Source organism: Mustelus asterias, chromosome 7, assembly GCF_964213995.1.
Source record: "Mustelus asterias chromosome 7, sMusAst1.hap1.1, whole genome shotgun sequence".
Classification (NCBI taxonomy): domain Eukaryota; kingdom Metazoa; phylum Chordata; class Chondrichthyes; order Carcharhiniformes; family Triakidae; genus Mustelus; species Mustelus asterias.
The window spans coordinates 18107926-18132818 of NC_135807.1; the positions used below are offsets into that span (position 1 = coordinate 18107926).

General features: G+C 47.6%; 1 protein-coding gene across 2 annotated transcripts in view; it reads right to left on the reverse strand.

Annotated features, from left to right (window-relative positions):
• Window positions 1–24893, reverse strand: part of mtcl1 (microtubule crosslinking factor 1) — a 233074-nt gene that overhangs the window by 85885 nt on the left and 122296 nt on the right. For both annotated transcript variants that reach the window (XM_078215726.1, XM_078215727.1), the window contains exons 5-7: window positions 22295–23632; window positions 17015–17170; window positions 3475–3597 (exon numbers count right to left, since the gene is read on the reverse strand). In XM_078215726.1, coding sequence (XP_078071852.1) covers window positions 3475–3597; window positions 17015–17170; window positions 22295–23632 — 1617 coding nt within the window. The remainder of the gene's footprint in view (window positions 1–3474; window positions 3598–17014; window positions 17171–22294; window positions 23633–24893) is intronic.

A 24893-nucleotide genomic window follows, 5' to 3' on the forward strand; every position in this document is an offset into this window, starting at 1 on the left:
TTCTCTGCCAGTGTTTCTTAGCCTCTGTAGCTTTGCGAAAAGTCTCCCCTTTTCATTTTCTCATGATTGGCAGAAACTATTCCTTCTTCGTTACGCAGTGTGTGTGTGTGCGGGAAGGATGACATCACCGTATCTGTAAGGTTCTACGCAGAACCCTGGCCTGGAGCAACTATCCCTTATTCATAGAATCCCTACAGTGCACAGGGAGGCCGTTCGGCCCATTGAGTCTGCACCGACCACGATACGTTTTATACAGAGGATGGTGGGTGCCTGGAACTCGCTGCTGGGGGAGGTAGTGGAAGCAGATACAATAGTGACTTTTAAAGGGTGTCTTGACAAATACATGAATAGGATGGGAATAGAGGGATATGGTCCCCAGAAGAGCAGGGGATTTTAGTTCAGTCGGGCAGCATGGTCGCTGCAGGCTTGGAGGGCCGAAGGGCCTGTTCCTGTACTGCAATTTTCTTTATTCTTTGTTCTAATCCCACCTAGACCCTATCCCTGTAACCCCGCATATTTATCCCGCTAATCCCTCTCACCTACGCATCCCGGGACACTAAGGGGCAATTTAGCACCTAACCCACACTTCTTTGGACTATTGTTACGGTGCTGAAAATTTCCCTTGGAAAGGTTGCAGCAAGTCTAGCGAAAGACATGAGTGAAGGTGACTCACCTTGCTTGAAAATGCAGCATGAAAGACAAGCATCCAGCCACGAGAATAAAAGCAAAGACAGTTGTAGATTTCTATAGATATTCTATAGCTCAGACGGTTTTGGAAAGAACCCAGTATGAGTTAGTTGTTGACTTGGATACATAACGTCAGACGGCAGGGAAGCAGGCCACTCAGCCCTTTATTCCTGCTTCCAGTTCTTTGTAAAAGCTGCCCACTTAGTCCCACCCCACTGTGCATTCCCCATAGCCCTGCAAAGTTTCCCTTTTAAAGTTTATAATCAGGGTGGCGGAGCTGGGAGCCAGATACAAAGCTCACACACTGACTCCTCGTCACAAAAAAACCAGGATCTTTCAATCCCGCCAAAGGCCCCATGGCGGATTCCCTGGAAGCGGGACAGGCGAGCCACGCAAAACACCGTAGACATCGACGAGACCGGAAGATCCAGTGCTCAATCCTGAGCCACCCTCTGCCCACTGGAAAACACACTCCAGGGGTCTGGAAAATCCTGCCCTCTTTTCTCTCTCGAAATATTTGCACCCAGATTTGCAAAGTAACCATCCTGAGAAGAGAGGCCTGATAAATTTATTATAATGGGGTCAGGATTTTTGTTACGTCACTGGTAGGGGGAGGTGGGGACAATCGCAATGACACTTTCCACGATGCAAAACGTGATTTGAGTCTCTCATGAGATTTTGCGCTCCTGTCGCCATTCATGCCCAGCAAGAACAGTAGTGCAAAATGCCGACCATTATCTCTTCCTGCGAACAGAACTGCAAATCAAGATTTGGGTTATCATCACACATGAGGTGACATCAACCGAAATAATGAAGAATTGCCTTTCTCGCCGAATACTCATTGTGCAAAACTATCCTGACTTTTAACCCACTCATTCTGAAAAGTACATCAGCTCTTTCTGGTTTCACAGGTGCTACCTGACCTCTGGTTCCTCAGTCAAGTTGCCTTTCTTCATGTGTGAACCTAAACTATGTCAGTAGTTCATAAGTTCATAAGATATAGGAGCAGAATTAGGCCATTTGGCCCATCGATCCCACTCCATCATTCGATCATGGCTGATATGCTCCTCATCCCCATTTTCCTGCCTTCTCCCCATGACCCTTCAACCCATTACCAATTAAAAATCTGTCCGACTCCTCCTTAAATGTACTCACTGTCCCAGCATCCACTGCACTTTGGGGCAGCGAACTCCACAGATTCACAACCCTTTGGGAGAAGCAGTTTCTTCTCAACTTTATTTTAAATTTGCTACCCCTTGTCCTGGGACTATGACCTCTCGCCCTAGAATGCCCCATCAGCAGAAACATTCGCTCCACGTCTACTTTACCCATACCTTTTATCACCTTGTATACTTCAATTTGATCTCCCCTCATTCTTCTAAATTCCAGAGAGTATAGCCAATCTCTCTTCATACGAGAAACCCCTCATCTCTGGAATCTAGTTGATCACCCTCACCTAATATCCACACATGGGCTTTCCAGCTGAGATCACGAGGTAGCAATAAGAACCCAGCCGGTCTGGCAGTATCTGTCCACAGAGGAACAGAGTTAACGTTTCGAGTCCAATATGGGGAGGCAGTGGCCTAGTGGTATTATCGCTAGACTATTAATCCAGAAAGTCGGCTAATACTATTGGGAAACCCAGGTTCGAATCCTGCCATGGCAGATGGTGGAATTTGAATTCAATAAAAAATATCTGGAATTAAGATTGTCGCAAAAACCCATCTGGTTCACTAATGTCCTTTAGGGAAGGAAATCTGCCGTCCTTACCCAGTCTGGCCTACATGTGACTCCAGAGCCACAGCAATGTGATTGACTCTTAACTGCCCACTGGACAAGGGAAAATAGGGATGGGCCATATATGCTGGCCGGGCAGCGACGCCTATGTTCCACGAATGAATTTTTAAAAATGACATCGGGCAGCACGGTGGCACAGCGGTTAGTGCTGCTGCAGGGACCTGGGTTCGATTCCTGGCTTGGATCACTGTCTGTGTGGAGTTTGCACATTCTCCCCATGTCTGCGTGTGTTTCCTCCAGGTGCTCCGATTTCTTCCCACAGTCCAAAGATGTGTGGGTTATGTGCATTGGCCAGGCTAAATTGCCCCTTAGTGTCACAGAATGCATAGGTTAGAGGGTTTAGTGGGGTAAATATGTGGGGTTCCGGGAATAGGGCCTGGGTGGGATTGTTGTTGGTGCCAACTCAATGGGCCGAATGGCCTCCTTCTGCACTGTAGGGATTCTATGATTGATCTGTCTTCATCGGAACTGGAGAGAGTTAGAGCTACATTGAGTTTTCTCCTGTTGAAAAAGTGGGGAGAGGAAGGTGGAGCAAAGTAAGTCCAGGATAGGTTAGAGAGCAGAGGAGAAGGGGATGTCATGGACACAAGGCAAAGGGAGTGTTAATGATAGTATTAAGGACTCAAAGCATTGGTCCAAAGTAAGTATTAATAGCAGAATAAAGGTCAGGGCTGACTAGCTGCAATAACATGAGAACAACGTTGGCATTTGAGAGGGGAAAAATCAAAATGGAGGAAAGAGTTCATGGTCTGAGTCCATTGGATAGAAATCAAGAACTTCTCCCTCACTTAAAGGCACTGGGTCCAATAGTGGATGAAATGAAGTTCAGATTGAGAATAGCTGATTGAGACCAGGGATTACATTTGGGATTTCCTGATGCTATAGCATTCCAATCGCCAAGGACACCATTCTTTCTCTTACGTGCAACTTTCTTGAGGGCCTTGCATTGATCTATTTGAACGGTTTACCTCAGCAATAGGCTGTACCCACCTGAATGATCTTGCTGGTGAATTTTTCATTTTCATTCTCCCGAAGTTGTCTTTCCTGTTCCAGACGATCCTGCAGCTCTTGGACAGATAGATCATGTTCTGGTAAAACACGGGAATCCCTGAGCTGAGCGTTTTGAGAAGAAAAAGAAACATATTCAGTTAAAGCCCACCAAGAGATATCCCAATACTTTCTCAGAACTTTTCCTCAAACCTTTCTCGGTTATTACAGAAGTGGTAATGAAGCTTCCACTCTTGAAGCTTGGATAGATCTCACTGCGTGTGACTGTGAAATCTAAGGCTGTGCAAATTGTTAGCCCTGGTGAACGCCTCAGCAGTAATAGTGGACCAGCTGAGCGCGCCAGCTGCAATAAACTCCCTTCTGTCAGTTGCTTAACTGAAAAAGGCAGGTGGCAACAAAACGTGATTGTCCCCTTTGTCACTCACAACAACCGGCTGTGGTGGAAGAATCAATCCAGACTGGATTTTGGGGTTCAAATCAGCACGGTGGCACAGTGGTTAGCACTGCTGCCTCACAGCGCCAGGGACCCGGGTTCAATTCCCGGCTTGGGTCACTGCCTGTGTGGAGTTTGCATGTTCTCCACGTGTCTGCGTGGCTTTCCTCTGGGTGCCCCGGTTTCCTCCCGCAGTCCAAGGATGTGCGGGTTAGGTGGATTGGCCATGCTAAATTGCCCCTTAGTTACAGGGGAATTAACAGGGTAAATATGTGGGGTTACAGGAATAGGGCCTGGGTGTGATTGTGGTTGGTGCAGACTCCATGGGCCAAATGGCCTCCTTCTGCATTGTAGGGATTCTATGATCACTGTAAGACATTTCCTCGGTGCTACTGACCTACAAGAAGCTCTCCACCCAGAGTGTTCCGGCTGTCTCTATTTATAGAACAATCAATGTCTCATGTTTAACTCACAATTCACTTCACAAGATAATTGCCGCGCTGTGATTAATAGTACATTGACACCCTTCACACAAATCTTTATAATAAAATTACCAACTGGATAGACTTCGACACTAACATTTATTTAGTTTCCAGTCCTCTATTTCAGGATTAAAGTAGCTAAAATATTTATAGTCAAGCAGTGGTCTCAGTACTGAGCTGTGCTTGTCCTACTGCTTCCCCAAATGTGGCCTTTTATCGTTGCCTGATGTCTCTGAATCTTAGATTGTGCTGTTTCCAGTTACTATTACTTGTTAAAGGGCTTCCCACTAATAAACAACAGGAGATTTGACTTTACGGCAAACCTATATCTGCATTGGGTTAAAACCACACACTCCGGTTTGTTTTTGGAGTCACTTAAACCATTGCTCACCACCAGAGACCAAAAGCAGCATCGCGGTCTAGCCTTAACTGCAGAAAGACTGGCACTGCAGAATGGAGCAGGAGGACGCGAGCAATGACTGTCTCGCTGAGCTGAAAGGTTCCATTTTAAAAAAGACCAAATTAAATTGTACGTGCACGGCGGAATTCTCCGACCTCACCCGTGGCTGGGATTTTCCCATCCCGCTGCTGTGAATGGAGTGCCAAATGCTCCATTCTCACTGGCAGTGGGGCGTGAACGACTGGAGAATTCTGGCCAAGATTTCCCTGTCTCTCCTCAATTGTGTGCCTCCAATCTTTCCCCAGCTTCATTTTTTTCCCTGTTACTCAGGTTTCTTGAACATTCTGTCTTCTCTTTCATGGAATGGCACAGCACAAGGGGTGGCCATCCGGCCCATCATGCTTATGTCAGCTCTTTGGGAAAGCTGTCTGATTAATCCGACTCCTTTTCCCATTTTCCCAAGCCTCATTTTGCTTTTCTTTCCAAGTATTTCTCCAGTTTTCCTTCGGAATGTTATTGTTGAATCTAAAGAGGTAGTGCTTGGTAGGCTAATGGGACTAAAGGTAGACAAGTCCCCGGGCCCGGATGGATTGCATCCCAGGATACTGAAAGAAATGGCAGAAGTAATACCAGATGCGTTGGCTGTAATTTATCAAAATTCGCTGGACTCTGGGGAAGTGCCGGCTGATTGGAAAACAGCTAATGTGACGCCACTGTTTTAAAAAAGGAGGTAGACAAAAGGCGGGTAACTACAGGCCGGTTAGCTTAACGTCCGTAGTTGGGAAATTGCTGGAATCCATCATTAAAGAAGAAATAGCAGGACACCTGGAAAAAAATGGTTCGATCAAGCAGACGCAGCATGGATTCATGAAGGGAAAGTTGTGTTTGACGAATTTACTGGATTTTTATGAAGATGTAACGAGTGCGGTTGACAGAGGGGAACCGGTGGATGTGGTGTTTTTGGATTTCCAGAAGGCGTTCGATAAGGTGCCTCACAAAAGGTTGCTGCAGAAGATTAAGGTACACGGAGTTGGGGGTAAAGTGTTAGCGTGGATTGAGGATTGGCTATCTAACAGGAAGCAGAGAGTTGGAATAAATGGGTGCTTTTCTGGTTGGCAGTTGGTGATTAGTGGCGTACCGCAGGGATCGGTGCTGGGGCCTCAACTGTTTACCATATGCATAGACGATCTGGAGGAGGGGACCGAGTGTAGGGTAACAAAGTTTGCGGATGACACAAAGATGAGTGGGAAAGCGAATTGCGTGGAGGATGCGGAAAGTCTGCAGAGAGATTTGGATAGGCTAAGTGAGTAGGCGAGGATCTGGCAGATGGAGTATAACGTTGACAAGTGTGAGGTTATCCACTTTGGAAGGAATAATAGTAAAATGGACTATTATTTAAATGGTGAAAAATTACAACATGCTACTGTGCAGAGGGACCTGGGGGTCCTTGTGCATGAATCACAAAAACTCAGTTGGCAGGTGCAGCAGGTGATCAAGAAGGCAAATGGAATGTTGGCCTTTATTGCGAAGGGGATAGAATATAAAAGCAGGGAGGTCTTGCTGCAATTGTACAAGGCACTGGTGAGGCCGCAACTAGAGTACTGTGTGCAATTTTGGTCCCCTTATTTGTGAAAGGATATATTGGCCTTGGAGGGAGTACAGAGAAGGTTCCACTTAGAAAGGAAACAAGAACTACAGGACACAGCCTCAAAATAAGGGGGAGTCAGTTTAGAGAGTTGCGGAGGAACTTCTTCTCTCAGAGGGTAGTGAATCTCTGGAATTCTCTGCCCATTGAAGCAGTGGAGGCTGCCTCGTTAAATGTGTTTAAGTCACAGGTAGATAGATTTCTGATCAATAAGGGAATTAAGGGTTATGGGGAGCGGACGGGTAAGTGGAACTAAACCACTATCAGATCAGCCATGATCTTATTGAATGGCGGGGCAGGCTCGAGGGGCTAGATGGCCTACTCCTGCTCCTATTTCTTATGTTCTTATGTTCTTAATCTGCTTCATCGCCTTTTCAGATAGTGCATTCCAGAGTTAACGGGCGTGATTCTCTCTGCCCGCTAGGCTGTTCGAGTAGCACAGTGGGCCGGGAGACATCAGCGGGGCCCTGGAGCAGGACTCATGACCAGTGTCTGGCTGATCACGAGTCAAAGGTTTAACAACACCAGGTTAAAGTCCAACAGGTTTATTTGGTAGCAAAAGCCACACAAGCTTTCGGAGCTGCAAGCCCCTTCTTCAGGTGAGTCTACCTGAAGAAGGGGCTTGCAGCTCCGAAAGCTTGTGTGGCTTTTGCTACCAAATAAACCTGTTGGACTTTAACCTGGTGTTGTTAAACCTCTTACTGTGTTTACCCCAGTCCAACGCCGGCATCTCCACATCATGATCACGAGTCTCCCAGGCCATGTTTTTTGACATAATCAGCCTCGCGCTGGAAATCCGCGCAAGGCTGATTACAATATGGAAATTCACATTCCCATATCATTAGCGAACCCGGGACAGTATTTTCCAGGCTAACTAAATTCTCATCCAAATGAGAAGGCATGGGTAGTAAGTTTGCAGATGACACCAAGATTGGTGGTATAGTGGACAGTGAAGATGGTTATCTAGGATAGCAACGGGATCTTGATCAAATGGGCCAGTGGGCTGACAAATGGCAGATGGAGTTTAATTTAGATAAATGTGAAATGATGTATTTTGGTCGATCGAATCAGGGCAGGACCTACTCAGTTAGTGGTAGAGTTATAGAACAAAGAGATCTGGGGGTAGAGGTTCATAGCTCCTTAAAAGTGGAGTCACAGGTGGACAGAGTGGTGAAGAAGGCATTCGGCATGCTTGCTTTCATTGGTCAGAACATTGAGTACAGGAGTTGGGATGTCTTGTTAAAGTTGTACAAGATATTGGTAAGGCCACACTTGAATACTGTGTACAGGTCTGGTCACCCTATTATAGAAAGGATATTATTAAAGTAGAAAGAGCGCAGAAAAGATTTACCAGGATGCTACCGGGACTTGATGGTTTGAGTTATAAGGAGAGGCTGGATAGACTGGGACTGTTTTCTCTGGAGCGTAGGAGGCTGAGGGGTGATCTTATAGAGGTCTATAAAATAATGAGGGGACACGATCAGCTAGATAGTCAATATCTTTTCCCAAAGGTAGGGGAGTCTAAAACTAGAGGACATAGATTTAAGGTGAGAAGGGAGAGATACAAAAGAGTCCAGAGGGGCAATTGTTTCACTCAGAGGGTGTCTGGAACAAGCTGCCAGAGGTGATAGCAGAGGCAGGTACGATTTTGTTTTTTAAAAAGCGTTTAGACAGTTACATGGGTAAGATGGGTATAGAGGGATATGGGCCAAATGCGGGCAATTGGGACTAGCTTAGTGCACAAAAGAAAAAAGGGCGGCATGGACAAGTTGGGCGGAAAGGCCTGTTTCCATGCTGTAAACCTCTGTGACCTCAATTACCTCTATGTCTTCCCCCCTTGCTGGGAGAGTTCCCACCAGTGGGGATTAAAGCTGGTGCCCATCAACGAGGGCCAGGCATGATCACCTCGCTGGTGGGGACAGAGGCCATTGAGGCCTCCACCTCCCGGGAGGCTGGAGGCGGAGGGGTGCCCCTTGGGCAGTGGGGCAGATGGGGTTGGGGAGCCAGTCAGGATCGGCCACTAAATGTGCGGAATGTCGGGGTTGGGAAGAGAGATATTCAGCAGGTTGGCACTGGGTCACGGTATAATTGTGGGGCTACCCCTGCATTCCTTCTTCTCCTGACTACAAACACACAAACAAAAAATGTGGCAGGCTATATTTGGAACAGCTTCCAGCGCTCCCCCGGTCCTCCGCACATCTACCTTGTGAAAAAAACGAGAGAGGATTTTCCAACAAGGGGCTGCTAATACACACAGCACAAACTATCCAACTCATCTTTCTCTTGCCACTACCCGTCACTAATACATTCTGAATAAAGATATTCTCTAATGAGTCACTTCCTACAGGGTTGTGGTTGGAGAATGATGATGTGGGACACTGTGCTGACAATAAACTGAGTGCTCTGGAAGGACAGAAAGTTTTCAAAACTGACTTGCTGCCAGAAACAGAGAAAAAAAGACAAGTTTCTGTAAAGCAAGGTCATGAGTCTGTGATAGGTATGTCCCTGTCAGGCAAGGAGGAATTGGTAGGGCTAGGGAACCGTGGTGCACCAAAAAAGTTTCTTTGTTGGTTAAAAAGAAAAAGGAGGCTTATGTTCGGATGAGACGTGAGCACTCGGGTAGTGCACTAGAAAGCTTTAGATTGGCTAAGAGGGAGTTGAAGAGCGAGCTTAGAAGGGCTAAAAGGGGACATGAGAAGACTTTGGCGGATAGGGTTAAAGAGAATCCTAAGGCGTTCTATAGGTATGTCAAGAACAGAAGGTTGGTTAGGGCAAGTTTAGGGCCAGTTATAGATGGCAGAGGGAAGTTATGTGCGGAACCGGAGGAGATTGGTGAAGCATTGAACCAATATTTCTCTTCGGTGTTCACGCAAGGGGACATGAATATAGCTGAGGAGGACACTGGGTTGCAAGGGAGTAGAATAGACAGTATTACAGTTGATAAGGAGGATGTGCAGGATATTCTGGAGGGTCTGAAAATAGATAAATCCCCTGGTCCGGATGGGATTTATCCAAGGATTCTCTGGGAGGCAAGAGAAGTGATTGCAGAGCCTCTGGCTCTGATCTTCAGGTCGTCGTTGGCCTCTGGTATAGTACCAGAAGATTGGAGGTTAGCGAATGTTGTCCCATTGTTTAAGAAGGGGAACAGAGACTTCCCCGGGAATTATAGACCGGTGAGTCTCACTTCTGTTGTCGGCAAGATGTTGGAAAAAATTATAAGGGATAGGATTTATAGTTATTTGGAGAGTAATGAATTGATAGGTGATAGTCAGCATGGTTTTGTGGCAGGTAGGTCGTGCCTTACTAACCTTATTGAGTTTTTTGAGAAAGTGACCAAGGAGGTGGATGGGGGCAAGGCAGTGGACGTGGTATATATGGATTTTAGTAAGGCGTTTGATAAGGTTCACCATGGTAGGCTTCTGCAGAAAATGCAGATGTATGGGATTGGGGGTGATCTAGGAAATTGGATCAGGAATTGGCTAGCGGATAGGAAACAGAGGGTGGTGGTTGATAGTAAATATTCATCATGGAGTGCGGTTACAAGTGGTGTACCTCAGGGATCTGTTTTGGGGCCACTGCTGTTTGTAATATTTATTAATGATCTGGATGAGGGTATAGTTGGGTGGATTAGCAAATTTGCTGATGACACCAAAGTCGGTGGTGTGGTAGACAGTGAGGAAGGGTGTCGTAGTTTGCAGGAAGACTTAGACAGGTTGCAAAGTTGGGCCGAGAGGTGGCGGATGGAGTTTAATGCGGAGAAGTGTGAGGTAATTCACTTTGGTAGGAATAACAGATGTGTTGAGTATAGGGCTAACGGGAGGACTTTGAATAGTGTGGAGGAGCAGAGGGATCTAGGTGTATGTGTGCATAGATCCCTGAAAGTTGGGAATCAAGTAGATAAGGTTGTTAAGAAGGCATATGGTGTCTTGGCGTTTATTGGTAGGGGGATTGAATTTAGGAGTCGTAGCGTTATGTTGCAACTGTACACAACTCTGGTGCGGCCGCACTTGGAGTACTGTGTGCAGTTCTGGTCCCCACATTACAGGAAGGATGTGGAGGCTTTGGAGAGGGTGCAGAGGAGGTTTACCAGGATGTTGCCTGGTATGGAGGGGAGATCCTATGAGGAGAGGCTGAGGGATTTGGGATTGTTTTCGCTGGAAAGGCGGCGGCTAAGAGGGGATCTTATTGAAACATATAAGATGATTAGAGGTTTAGATAGGGTGGATAGTGATAGCCTTTTTCCTCTGATGGAGAAATCCAGCACGAGGGGGCATGGCTTTAAATTGAGGGGGGGTAGTTATAGAACCGATGTCAGGGGTAGGTTCTTTACCCAGAGGGTGGTGAGGGATTGGAATGCCCTGCCAGCATCAGTAGTAAATGCGCCTAGTTTGGGGGCGTTTAAGAGATCCGTAGATAGGTTCATGGACGAAAAGAAATTGGTTTAGGTTGGAGGGTCACAGTTTTTTTTTTTAACTGGTCGGTGCAACATCGTGGGCCGAAGGGCCTGTTCTGCGCTGTAATGTTCTATGTTCTATGTTCTATGATTGTGCAAGTCATGACCCCAGTGCTCGGGTGTAACTGGAATACTGAGCGTTCCTGTTGCAAAAGCAGTGTGGTCAGACTCCCAACCCTGAGAAAGGCCCCTGGAACATTACATAGGCCGCAGCCTTCACTTTGGGCTGTTTCTGGTATATCCTCATTTTTCTTGTTTTTTAAATTGACAATTTCCCATTTTCTCTGGCGAGTGGAGAAAGAATGAGAGAGAAGGTGGTCGTATTGATGCACTGAGCTGTTACTTTGTTAACCCATCAGACATTGACTAACCAATAATTCACCTCATCAAAACCAACCCTTCCAGAGATGACGGAGTGGATTCTACGGGGTGGGAGAAGGAGGCGGTTGCTGAGGGGAATGTCTTGCTCGCACACTCAGTACAAAGCTCGCTCTTGAGCTGACCAACTTCATGAGGGGCTGCCTCGCAGCGATGACACAGGGTGTGACCCTAATGAGGTGAGAGTGGCACGTGAGGCCCTCAGCGAGAGGGAGCCTCACCCTCGGGAGTTGCCGGCCAGTGAGAGTGACCAGCAGGTGAGTTGTCCTGCGCTCCGGAACTCAGTAGTGGTTGCTACTGGGATTACAAGCAGTCCGAGGAGAAGGAACATGGGTGCCGGACTGTGAGTCCAGGACTATTGGTTGAGGAGTATTGCGGAACCTGGGAATGGGGGTGGGGTTAGCACTGCTGCCTCACAGCGCCCGGGTTCGATTCCCAGCTCGGGTCACTGTCCGTGTGGAGTTTGCACGTTCTCCCCGTGTCTGCGTGGGTTTCCTCTGGGTGCTCCGGTTTCCTCCCACAGTCCGAAAGATGTGCTGGTTAGGTGCATTGGTCATGCTAAATTCTCCCTCAGTGTACCCAAACAGGTGCCAGAGTGTGGCGACTAGAGGGTTTTCACAGTAACTTAATTGCAGTGTTAATGCAAGCCTACCTGTGATACCAATAAATAAACTTCAAACTTTAGGTGGGGGGGTAGGGGCAGGACTGGTGGAGGATGTTGGGGTGGTGGGGGCGGGGGGCGGGGTGGATAACCCCTGCTAGGCACACTGCACCCCCGTACAAAGCAGATAACACCCTTCCTTCCAACCTTTTTGCCCGATTTGGTGAAAAGCAGGCTGGCCTCCTTATATTGCCTTCGCCAGCTGTACATTGAGGGAACAGGCCAATCGGAGTATGGGAGGGCTGGCTGATGCCAATTACCCATCCACCATATGTTGTGGGACAGCTCGGGGGGTGGGCAGGAAGGTGGTGGGTTAACCAGCCTTTCTATTTCAAATGCTATCACCACCTGCAAATCTGCCAGCTGCAGATCGAAAGATTCTACCTCGTTACAATTTCTCAGTTGCTTTCCCACCCGTTTGCATTTCTAAATTACTGAAACATGGCTAAGGGAGGGACAGGACTGGCAGCTCAATGTTCCAGGGTACAGATGCTATAGGGAAGATAGAACAGGAGGTAAGAGAGAAGGGGGAGTTGCACTTTTGATTAGGGAAAGCATCACGGCCGTACTGAGAGGGGATATATCCGAGGGTTCGGCCACTGAGTCTATATGGGTAGAACTGAGAAATAAGGGGGAAATCACTTTGATAGGATTGTACTATAGGCCCTCAAATAGTCGGCAGGAAATTGAAGAGCAAATATGTAAGGCGGTTACAGATAGCTCCAAGAAAAATAGGGTGGTAATAGTAGGGGATTTTAACTTTCCCAACATTGACTGGGACAGCCATAGTATTAGAGGGTTGGATGGAGAGAAATTTGTTGAGTGTATTCAGGAGGAATTTCTCATTCAGTATGTGGATGGCTCGACTAGAGAGGGGGCAAAACTTGACCTCCTCTTGGGAAATAAGGAAGGGCAGGTGACAGAACTGTTAGTGAGCGATCACTCTGGGACCAGTGACCATAATTCTATTAGTTTTAAAATAGCTATGGAGAATGATAGGTCTGGCCCAAAAATTAAAATTCTAAACTGGGGCAAAGCCAATTTTGATGGTATCAGGCAGGAACTTTCAAAAGTTAATTGGGGGAGTCTGTGGGAAGGCAAAGGGACATTGGTAAATGGGAGGCTTTCAAAAGTGTGTTAACCAGGGTTCAGGGTAAACACATTCCTCTTAGAGTGAAGGGTAAGGCTGGCAGAAGTGGGGAACCCTGGATGACTCGGGACATTGAGGCCCTGGTCAAGAAGAAGAAAGAGGCACATGACATGCATAGGCAGCTGGGATCAAGTGAATCCCTTGAAGAGTATAGGGAGTGTAGGAGTAGAGTTAAGAGAGAAATCTGGAGGGCATAAAGGGGACACGAGATTGTTTTGGCAGATAAGGCAAAGGAGAATCCAAAGAGCTTCTACAAATACATAAAGGGCAAAAGAGTAACACGGGAGAGAGTAGGGCCTCTTAAGGGTCAACAAGGTCATCTATGTGCGGATCCACAAGAGATGGGTGAGATCCTAAATGAATATTTCTCATCAATATTTACTGTTGAGGAACTTTGGGAAATAAATAGTGATGTCTTGAGGACTGTAAATACTACAGAGAAGGAGGTGCTGGAAGTCTGAAAGCGCATCAAGGTAGATAAATCCCCGGGACCTGATGAAGTGTATCTCAGGACATTGTGGGAGGCAAGGGAGGAAATTGCGGGTCCCCTAGCCGAGATATTTGAATCATCGATAGTCACGGGTGAGGTGCCTGAAGATTGGAGGATGGCAAATATTGTGCCTTTGTTTAAAAAGGGCTGCAGGGAAAAGCCTGGGAACTAAGGCCAGTGAGCCTCACAGCTGTGGTGGGTAAGTTGTTGGAAAGTATTTTGAGAGACAGGATCTACAGGCATTTAGAAACGCAAGGACTGATTAGGGACAGTCAGCATGGCTTTGTGAGTGGAAAATCATGTCTCACAAATTTGATTGAGTTTTTTGAAGGGGTCACCAAGAAGGTAGATGAGGGCAGTGCAGTTGATGTTGTTTACATGGACTTTAGCAAGACCTTTGACAAGGTACCACATAGTAGGTTGTTGCATAAGGTTAAATCTCACGGGATCCAGGGTGAGGTATCTAAATGGATTCAAAATTGGCTTGATGACAGAAAAGAGAGGGTGGTTGTAGAGGGTTGTTTTTCAAACTGGAGGCCTGTGACCAGCGGTGTGCCTCAGGGATCAGTGCTGGGCCCACTGTTATTTGTCATTTATATTAATGATTTGGATGAGAATATAGGAGGCATGGTTAGTAAGTTTGCAGATGACACCAAGATTGGTGGCACAGTGGACAGTGAAGAAAGTTATCACGGATTGCAATGGGATCTTGATCAATTGGGCCAGTGGGCTGACGAATGGCAGATGGAGTTTAATTTAGATAAATGCGAGGTGATGCATTTTGGTAGATTGAACCAGGGCAGGACTTAGTCAGTTAATGGTAGGGTGTTGGGGAGAGTTACAGAACAAAGAGATCTAGGGGTACATGTTCATAGCTCCTTGAAAGTGGAGTCACAGGTGGACAGAGTGGTGAAGAAGACATTCAGCATGCTTGGTTTCATTGGTCAGAATATTGAATACAGGAGTTGGGAGGTCTTGTTGAAGCTGTACAAGACATTGGTAAGGCCACACTTGGAATACTGTGTACAGTTCTGGTCCCCCTATCATAGAAAGGATATTATTAAACTAGAAAGAGTGCAGAAGAGATTTACTAGGATGCTACTGGGACTTGAAGGTTTGAGTTATAAGGAGAGGCTGGATAGGCTGGGACTTTTTTCTCTGGAGCGTAGGAGGCTTAGGGGTGATCTTATAGAGGTCTATAAAATAATGAGGGGCTTAGATCAGCTCGATAGTCAATATCTTTTCCCAAAGGTAGAGGAGTCTAAAACTAGAGGGCATAGGTTTAAGGTGAGAGGGGAGAGATACAAAAGTGTTCAGAGGGGCAATTTTTTCACACAGATGGTGGTGAGTGTCTGGAACGAGATGCCAGAGGTAGTAGTAGAGGTGGGTACAATTTTGTCTTTTAAAAAGCGTTTAGACAGTTACATGGGTAAGATGGGTATGGAGGGATATGGGCCAAATGCAGGCAATTAGGACTAGCTTCGGGGTTTAAAAAAAAGGGCAGCATGAACAAGTTGGGCCGAAGGGCCTGTTTCCATGCTGTAAACCTCTATGACTTTATGACTCACTGATCCTAAGAGTTAGGTAAGCAAAACTCCAGGATATTGATAAATGTTCATGCCTTCGGTCATTATCTACTGTCGCACACAGACAACATCATGATTGTGTTGGCCTGTAAAGATCTTTCTTTTTGCCTCCTCTGCAATCCTCCTATTTATTGATGATGAAAGGCAAAGGCAGCCCTCATGGACAATCTCAAATGCTAAAGCCAAACATCGGGAGCGCTAGACTTTATAGCACAGTTATGTTTCAAACTGTCTTTTTAAAGTTAAGGTTAAACAGAATGCCCTGGAATGGATGATGTTGTGAAGCTGTACTGAACTCTGCCCTTGTGATCTCGTTACCATGGGGACAGGGGACGCAGGTCAAGGCTCTACTGAAGGTCTAGTGCGAGATTTAACTCCGGGACGTTCCTGCTCTCAGGACAGTGCAGCGAAGGTTTACCAGGCTGATTCCAGGGATGGCAGGACTGATGTATGAGGAGAGATTGACTAGGTTAGGATTGTTTTCGCTGGAGTTCAGATGAATGAGGGGGGAATCTCACAGAGACTTATAAAATTCTAACAGAACTAGACAGGGTAGATGCAGGAAGGATGTTCCCGATGGTGGGGGAGTCCAGAACCAGGAGTCACAGTCTGAGGGTACAGGGTTGACCATTTAGGATGGAGATGAGGAGAAATTTCTTCATCCAAAGAGTGGTGAGCCTGTGGAATTCATTACCACAGGAAGTAGTTGATGCCAAAACATTGAATGTATTCGAGAGGCGGCTGGATATAGCACTTGGGGCGAATGGGATCAAACGTTATGGGGAGAAAGCAGGATTGGGTTATTGAGTTGGACAATCAGCCATGATTGTGATGATTGGTGAAGCAGGCTTGAAGGGCTGAATGGCCTCCTCCTGCTCCTACCTTCTATGTTTCTATGACACAAAGGGAAGACTCACAGAGGAAGTCAGGCCAAGAGCTTTGAGGAAGTAGATCCACAATGGGTGCTGCTATGTCAGGAAGTAAAGGACTGCTTCTGGGGAGAGCACCAAGCAGAATGCTGGTCAGGACAGATCCCATGTTCTGAATGTGAAAAGTTACTTACAATGAGGAGTCCATTTGATTATGCTCAAAGGACTGAGTGAAGGGAACTTTGTTTAAAAGGATATAGGAAGATGTCCCCTAGTGAAGCAGGGAGAAGGAATCATGTTAGAGTTGGGAGGAACTGGACTTTAGACCCAAGGCTACATGTCCAGAGAGAATATGGTGCAATGTATAAATGCAGCGTGGAATTTTCAGCTGTTTATAAAGTTTACTTATCTATTACTCACAAGTAGGCATACATTAACACTGCAATGAAGTTATTGTGAAAAATCCCCTCGTCGCCCCACTCCGGCGCCTGTTCGGGTACACAGAGGGAGAATTGAGCATTGCCAATGCATCTAACCAGACTGAGAGAGGAAACTGGAGCACCTGGAGGAAACCCACGCAGACATGGGGAGAATGTTGAGAGTCCGCACAGACAGTGACTCCAGCTGGGAATCGAACCCGGGTCCTTGGCACTGTGAGGCAGCAGTGCTAACCACTGCGCCACCGTGCCACCCTGTGTTAAGATGTTAATTAGGAATACTTTTCTGTAATCTCGTGTATTAGATACCTATTAAATAATGTTTACTCAACATTGATTTTAGTTGGTTTGTTACAGTAAAAGTCTCAAAATGTGAAACCTTGATTCTTTGCACAGACTGGGAAATTCATATCACTTTTTAGAAGTTATCAGTCTCTGTGGGGATTGCAAGAGAGGGATTCAAACCCATTCCCCCTGAATGGGAACGTCACTCAAAATTCTTTCCCACAAAAATGCCGGCAGCGTTTCCTTTAGTTACCTCCATCCTGAAGCAGCTCTCGTTTTCCGCCCTGTATATTTTGTAGTCTCCGTCAGCTTTGCGGATTTGGTCCATGGCGTCTCGTGTCTGGAGGGTCTCTGCCTCTTCTCTGTGATCGGGGACCGGCTGCCAATCTGGCTGGTCCCTCAGTTTGGACTGTTGAGTGCATGGGCGATTTAACAAAAACAACAAAGGACAGGGGGGAAATAAAAAAAAAACAAAAATGGGTATAGTAGACGACTAAAAAACTACAAGACAAAGAAAAGCGTGAAAAGAAAAACCAACTTAAACACAGTGGCATAAGAGAGTGATGAAAACAGAACCAAAATGAGTATAAGCAAAATGATGGGCTGAAACATCTGAAAAGAAAAAAGAGAAAGAGAGGAGAAAAGAATGCAAACACTGGTTATGAGGCGCATGCAATGAAGGATGCATGAATCAAACCAACGGTAAGCTTACAGATCATGAGAGAATTTGGATACAAGGTTTGCCTATCCTCGCAGGAGCCATGCAGAAAGCGTCATCCAAGGGTGGTCTTTCAGCCAGTGGCAAGTACCATCCGGAAATCACTGTCCTGCCCGTCCGAGGGCGCCGCGCGCTCCCTTGTGTCGAGGAAGGCGGGGCGCTCGATTTCATGGCATGTGCACCTTGTAGTCTTTCCATGGATCATTGTGAATCTCGAACTGCCTCTGGAATTCTGTCGTTCAGCTCATGGAATGGGATTCCAAGGGAACCTGAGAAGCTCATAGTGATTAGAACTAATGCTCTCAATGAACAGGTAAAGCTACACATTCCTGTTGGTGATAGCAATGGATAAATGATCACTATTCTGACATGGGTGGTAACTTGTTCATTTTAAATTAGGTATCACCTTGCTTCACTTCTGGACAAATGTATTCAACATTTACCTGGTAACCTCACCAACTGTAATTTTTAGGAAGCCTCTTGACTTTTATGAACTGCTCTTTGGTTAGTCGTAACAGTCCTTCAACGTGTGATGTGCAGTGTTGAAGAGGTTAATGTTTTCTGTTTCCATTTCTTCTTTCAAGGCAATGGCTCATGCTGAGATAGAGGGTGGAATTTTCCCGTCCCGCCTGCCATGGGAATCGTAGCGGGCGGGAGTGGACCATACAACGGTCCATTGACTTCAGGCAGGATTTTCTGACCTTGGGGGTGAGCGCGGCGGGAAAGTCCCGTCCAATATTTCCTGGTCAACAGGCCCTGAGCAGTTTGCTAAAGTGGCTACCCTTGACATCTAGGAATGGACAGCGGGGGCCAGCAAAATGTTCCAACTGTGAAGAGCGCAGAAGATAAGCTCCAAAACTGAATACAATCAACACAACACTCGCCGGCGATTAGCGACCTGGAAGTGTACGTGACAGAGGAGAGGTGGCGATATGAAATTTGTACGTGAACTTTCCAATCTGATTTCTCCTCCCCAGTTTCTGCCATTTTCTATCCAACCCCAGCCACAGATGGAATTGTAACTGGAGAGATTGGGCTGTTTGACCAGCAGAACAGTGCTGGTGTCTCACAGCTCAACAACATTCCTAGATTTCCCATGCCTAGCACTGAAATGGATAAAACTCCTGACCAGTTTATATTTAGTAAGAAGTTTAACAACACCAGGTTAAACTTCTTACTGTGTTTACCCCAGTCCAACGCCGGCATCTCCACATCAGTTTATATTTATCAGGGTATTAAGAATATTGATTAAGCTTTGGCATAAATTTTACTCAGCTGGTAAGTGCAAATCATGGCCTTTAACTGCTCCAGTCGATGTACATAGCAACGGGTCATTCAGCCCCTTCAGCTATTCCACCATTCAATTCAACAAAGAACAAAGAAAAGTACAGCACAGGGACAGGCTCTTCGGCCTTCCAAGCCTGCGCAGATCATGACGTCCTAACTAAAATTAAAAAGAAAATTCTGCTCTTACTCAGTCCGTATCCCTCTATTCTCTCCCGTATCAGGTACCCATCCAGATGCCTCTTGAATGTTGCTAAATGTGCCTGCTTCCATCACCAACTCTGGCAGCGCATTCCGGGCACCCACCACTCTCTGTTAAAAACTTCCACTGCACATCCCCCTTGACTGATATGAACTCTAATTCCATTTATACTTTGGCTCCTATCCCGCAATAGCCTTCATAGAATCATCGAATCCCCGGCACAGAGTCGGGCCCTTCGGCCCAAACTGGCCCATATCGACCAAATAGGCCATGTAAGCTAACCCCATTTGCCTACATTTGGCCCATATCCCTCTAAACCTTTCCCACCCATGTATCTGTCCAAAATAAAATAGCCTTGACTGACAAAGACCTGTGTACTTGTGTGGAAATTTTTATTAGTTTTACTTAACACTCCATTGTGATGAACTGAATGAATTGAAACATGAAGAAACGGACTGGGACATCTCATAGGGGCAAGCACCACCCCCCCTCCAAAAAACTGTGGTCTTGCAAGATATAACCGTATGCCATGGTGTATACCGGGTTAACTAGCAGGAAGGCGATTGGAGGGCCACTGACACTTTCCCTGCCGTGATGATCCAACTCAGCATAAAGCAGTTGTCGATCCAGTTTGTTTGGGTCAGTGCGCCATTACGTAGCGAACCTAGGAAGGATGTGGAGGCTTTGGAGAGGGTGCAGAGGAGGTTTACCAGGATGTTGCCTGGTATGGAGGGGAAATCCTATGAGGAGAGGCTGAGGGATTTGGGATTGTTTTCGCTGGAAAGGCGGCGGCTAAGAGGGGATCTTATTGAAACATATAAGATGATTAGAGGTTTAGATAGGGTGGATAGTGATAGCCTTTTTCCTCTGATGGAGAAATCCAGCACGAGGGGGCATGGCTTTAAATTGAGGGGGGGTAGTTATAGAACCGATGTCAGGGGTAGGTTCTTTACCCAGAGGGTGGTGAGGGATTGGAATGCCCTGCCAGCATCAGTTGTAAATGCGCCTAGTTTGGGGGCGTTTAAGAGATCCGTAGATAGGTTCATGGACGAAAAGAAATTGGTTTAGGTTGGAGGGTCACAGTTTTTTTTTAACTGGTCGGTGCAACATCGTGGGCCGAAGGGCCTGTTCTGCGCTGTAATGTTCTATGTTCTATGTTCTATGTTCTAACCATTGAGCTATCAGGACGTAAGCTCTGTGGGCTCATTCCGTCACACCCGCGTCCTCATCTCTGTGCACACGTTCAAATAGTGCGAACAACGTTGTCACATCTTTTTTGCAAAGTTCAAAATCAAACAGGGGAGGGAAGATGGCAAAGGGTCTAGTGGGAGAAAGGCAGGAGAGGGGTAAATCATGGCTTTAAATCTGAGGTGAAGCCAATGAAATCTCAATGAAAACTTTCAGAATGCAAATCATTAATTCGCCCTCATCCAGTTGAAAAAGTGCTGGGGTTTTATTTCGAGGGTCTGATATTTTGAAATCTGAGTTGCAGCTGAGTGTAAAACTGGACTGTCCAGTCTATAACCAAACCACTGCAAAGCCTATTTCTCTTCCCAAAGCAGGCAGTTAGAACATGGGGCGGCACGGTGGCACAGTGGTTAGCACTGCTGCCTCACAGCGCCAGGGACCCGGGTTCGATTCCCGGCTTGGGTCACTGTCTGTCTGGAGTCTGTACGTTCTCCCCGTGTCTGCGTGGGTTTCCTCCGGGTGCTCCGGTTTCCTCCCACAGTGCAAAGATGTGCGGGTTAGGTGGATTAGCCATGCTAAATTGCTCCTTAGTGTCAGGGGGACTAGCTAGGTTAAGTGCATGGGGTTATAAGGATAGGGCCTGGGTGGGATTGTGGTTGGTGCAGACCCAATGGGCTGAATGGCCTCCTTCTGCACTGTAAGGATTCTATGATTCAATGATATGGTTCATGCTGCTACTATTTCAGTCACACAGCAGCTTGGCAGCTCAGGATTGGCAATCGAAAGGTGCAGCTATCAATATTGTGGGAAGATTTGTGCTTACAGAGGGGGAAACGCTTCTTTCTTCTGTCATCGATCACCTCTCGTGGACAGGAGCTCAGGGCAGAAGAAGCTGCTTCCCTTCCTCCAGCCTCTCCGTCTATCACCAAGAGAATGTGGGATAAATGTGACCATTTTGCATTGAATTTGTCACCGCACCTAATCTGAGATAGCCCAGGAACAGCAGGGAGTGAGTGGACTTGTTAGCACACTGCCCTCAACGTTTACAGAGGTTAAACATCCTGCTTCTGTGCCCAGTAACCCACAATTTTCCCTGCATTAAAGGGAATTATGTGGAGATGCCGGCGTTGGACTGGGGTAAACACAGTAAGAAGTTTAACAACACCAGGTTAAAGTCCAATAGGTTTATTTGGTAGCAAAAGCCACACAAGCTTTCGGAGCTCCAAGCCCCTTCTTCAGGTGAGTGGGAATTCTGTTCACAAACAGAACTTATAAAGACACAGACTCAATTTACATGAATAATGGTTGGAATGCGAATACTTACAACTAATCAAGTCTTTAAGATAGAAACAACGTGAGTGGAGAGAGCATCAAGACAGGCTAAAGAGATGTGTATTGTCTCCAGACAAGACAGCCATTCTTGTGTCCTTCTTGTCTGGAGACAATACACATCTTTTTAGCCTGTCTTCCTCAGGTTCCTCACCTGAGGAAGGAGCAGCGCTCCGAAAGCTCGTGATTCCAAATAGACCTGTTGGACTTTTATCTGATGTTGTGAGACTTCTTACTGTGCCCACCCCAGTCCAACGCTGGCATCTCCGCATCATAATTATATCTGAGCCCGCCTCGATAAGCTTTGGAAACTCGGATGTAAATGAATATTGTTCTCATTGCAGTCTAACAGGCCTGCCTAATCGTCACTTTGACAATGCTTCCAATCACTGCGGATGCTGGAATCTGAAACCAAAAGAGACAATGCTGGAAAATCTCAGCAGGTCTGCCAGCCTCTGTGAGGAGAGAAAAGAATTGACGTTTCAAGTGTAGATGACTCTTTGTTGAGTCCAGTTGAGCAAAGGGTCATCGGCACTCAAGACGTCAGTTCTTTTCTCTCCTCACAGATGCTGCCAGACCTGCTGAGATTTTCCAGCATTTTCTCTTTTCGGTTTCCAGTTACGTTCGAGGCTTCACATCAAGATCCATGAGCTGAGTACAGAATGTATTTAGTAGGGGGTTTTTGTTTTAGTGTAGTTTGGTTTATGCTTTAGTAAAGAAGCAAAGTGTTACTTAGTTTTAAAGGCAGTAGCAGAAGCAGCAGCAGCAGCAGTAGCATGTAATCTAAAAGCAGGCAGGCCCAGCTTGCTTACCTGGAAGTCAGTGATCAGCTCCTTGCCCATGGTGCCGACAGGAGAGTCTCGAGACATGGATGTCACCGAGGAGAGGAAGCTGGCCGACTCTGTCAGGTTTGGCATGGGCGACAGGTCATCCATCTGTTCCCTGAGCCCTTCCCCGAGATGGTCAACCTTCTCCATGAAGGTGTGCAGCTCCGAGCGGAACTCCTTCATCCTGCTGTTGATGGTGTCCAGGAGCTCAGGCTCGTCCCTGCTGTCACCCTTCTCCCCGCCTTCGCTGAAGCCCTGGTCCGGGGCGGCGCTGGCCACCAGCAGCCTGGCGTCGTAGATCAGGCTGTCGGTGTCGGTGATGAGCCGGTCGACGGTCCTGCCCAGACGCTCGGCCTCCCGCTTGATGTTGATGAGGGACTCCGTGTCTTCCCTCTTCCTCAGCAGCTCCAAGGCGCCGAGGTCGGTGCTGTCCGAGGGCTTGCCGCTCCCGCGGCCCGACGTTTCCTCGCACACCTCCTCGGAGTCGCTCTCCCCGCCGATGGGGCCCTCCCTCTTGGGCTGCTGGTGCTGGGGCGGCGGGGCCCTGCCCTCCTCGCCGTCGCTCTCCTTCTTGCCCGGGTCGCTCTCGGCGTCGCTGTCCCGGGGGCTGGCGGTGCGGAGGCCCAGGTGCGAGGCCAGGTCATAGCGCTGCACGTTGGAGATCAGCACGCGGTTCTCGTACTGCAGCTTCATCACTTTGCCGCTCAGCTCATTCACCTGGAGCCTGGCCGCCTTCAGCTCCTCCTGGAGGGGGCCGCCGGACTTCAGCGCGCCGTCCTCGATCCAGGTGGGCCCCAGGCCGGGCCCGCACTTCAGGGTGTTGAGCTCGTTGGTCAGCTGCTTGTTGTGGTCTTCGATCTCGCCGATGGAGCGGCGCAGCAGCTCCGCCTCCTCCTCCACGAACTGCAGGTGCCGGCGCAGCTCCGCGGCCGACTCGACGGAGTCGCCGTGCGGCGAGGTCGGCATGCTCGAGGCGGGCTCCCGGCCGAGGCAGTCCCTGTCGTGCTGGCACTTCATGTCGTCCATCTCGGCCTTCAGCCCCCGGTTCTCCACTTCCAGCTCCACGATCTTCCTGCCCAGAATGTTGGCCTCCTCCTCCACGAGCTTCAGGCGCAGCTTCAACTCGGCCTCCCTGGTGCTGGGGGGTCCCCCGGCCTCGCCGGTGGGCAGCGGACTGTCCACGTCCCCGTAGATGGACCTGTACTTCTGCAGCTCGTGTTCCAGTTCATCCTTCTCCCTGCCCAGTTTTGCCATTTTCTTGCGCATCAAAGCACCTTCCTCCTTTGCAAACTGGAGCTGGCACCGGAGGTCAGCGCTGTCTTCCTGAATTTAGAAAGATTAACAGGTCAATGAACTCAACGGAAGGCAATATCAAGACAATAAAAGGACCAGTTACCAAAGGCTTCCAATAATTTACTCAGGAATTCAGTCTGCACGGTTCTGAATGCTGATTCTGATGAGGTTTACCAGTGCTGGATTGAAGGATCTAAATGGATTGAAGGGTGGCACAGTGGTTAGCTCTGCTGCCTCACAGCATCAGGGACCCAGGTTCAATTCCGGCCTGGGGTCACTGTCTGTGTGGAGTCTGCACGCTCCCCCAGTGTCTGCGTGGGTTACCTCCGGGTGCTCCGGTTTCCTCCTACACTTCAAAGGTGTGCAGGTTAGGTTGATTGGCCATAGCGTCCTTAGCGTCAGAGGGGCTAGTAGGGTAAATAAGTGCAATTATGGGGATAGGACCTGGGTGGGATTGTGTTTGGTGCAGATTCGATGGGCTGAATGGCCTCCTTCTGCACTGTGGGGATTCTATGGTTCTATGTATATAGGGTCAGAATGACATATGGAAGAAGAACATAGGACAGTATAGCACAGAACAGGCCCTTCGGCCCACGATGTTGTGCCGAGCTTTATCTGAAACCAAGATCAAGCTATCCCACTCCCTATTATCCTGGTGTGCTCCATGTGCCTATCCAATAACCGCTTAAATGGTCCTAAAGTGTCTGACTCCACTATCACTGCAGGCAGTCCATTCCACACCCCAACCACTCTCTGCGTAAAGAACCTACCTCTGACATCCTTCCTATATCTCCCACCATGAACCCTATAGTTATGCCCCCTTGTAATAGCTCCATCCACCCAAGGAAATAGTCTTTGAACGTTCACTCTATCTATCCCCTTCATCATTTTATAAACCTCTATTAAGTCTCCCCTCAGCCTCCTCCGCTCCAGAGAGAACAGCCCTAGCTCCCTCAACCTTTCCTCATAAGACCTACCCTCCAAACCAGGCAGCATCCTGGTAAATCTCCTCTGCACTCTTTCCAGCGCTTCCACATCCTTCTTATAGTGAGGTGACCAGAACTGCACACAATATTCCAAATGTGGTCTCACCAAGTTCCTGTACAGTTGCAGCATAACCCCACGGCTCTTAAAATCCAACCCCCTGTTAATAAAAGCTAACACACTATAGGCCTTCTTCACAGCTCTATCCACTTGAGTGGCAACCTTTAGAGATCTGTGGATACGGACCCCAAGATCTCTCTGTTCCTCCACAGTCTTCAGAACCCTACCTTTGACCCTGTAATCCACA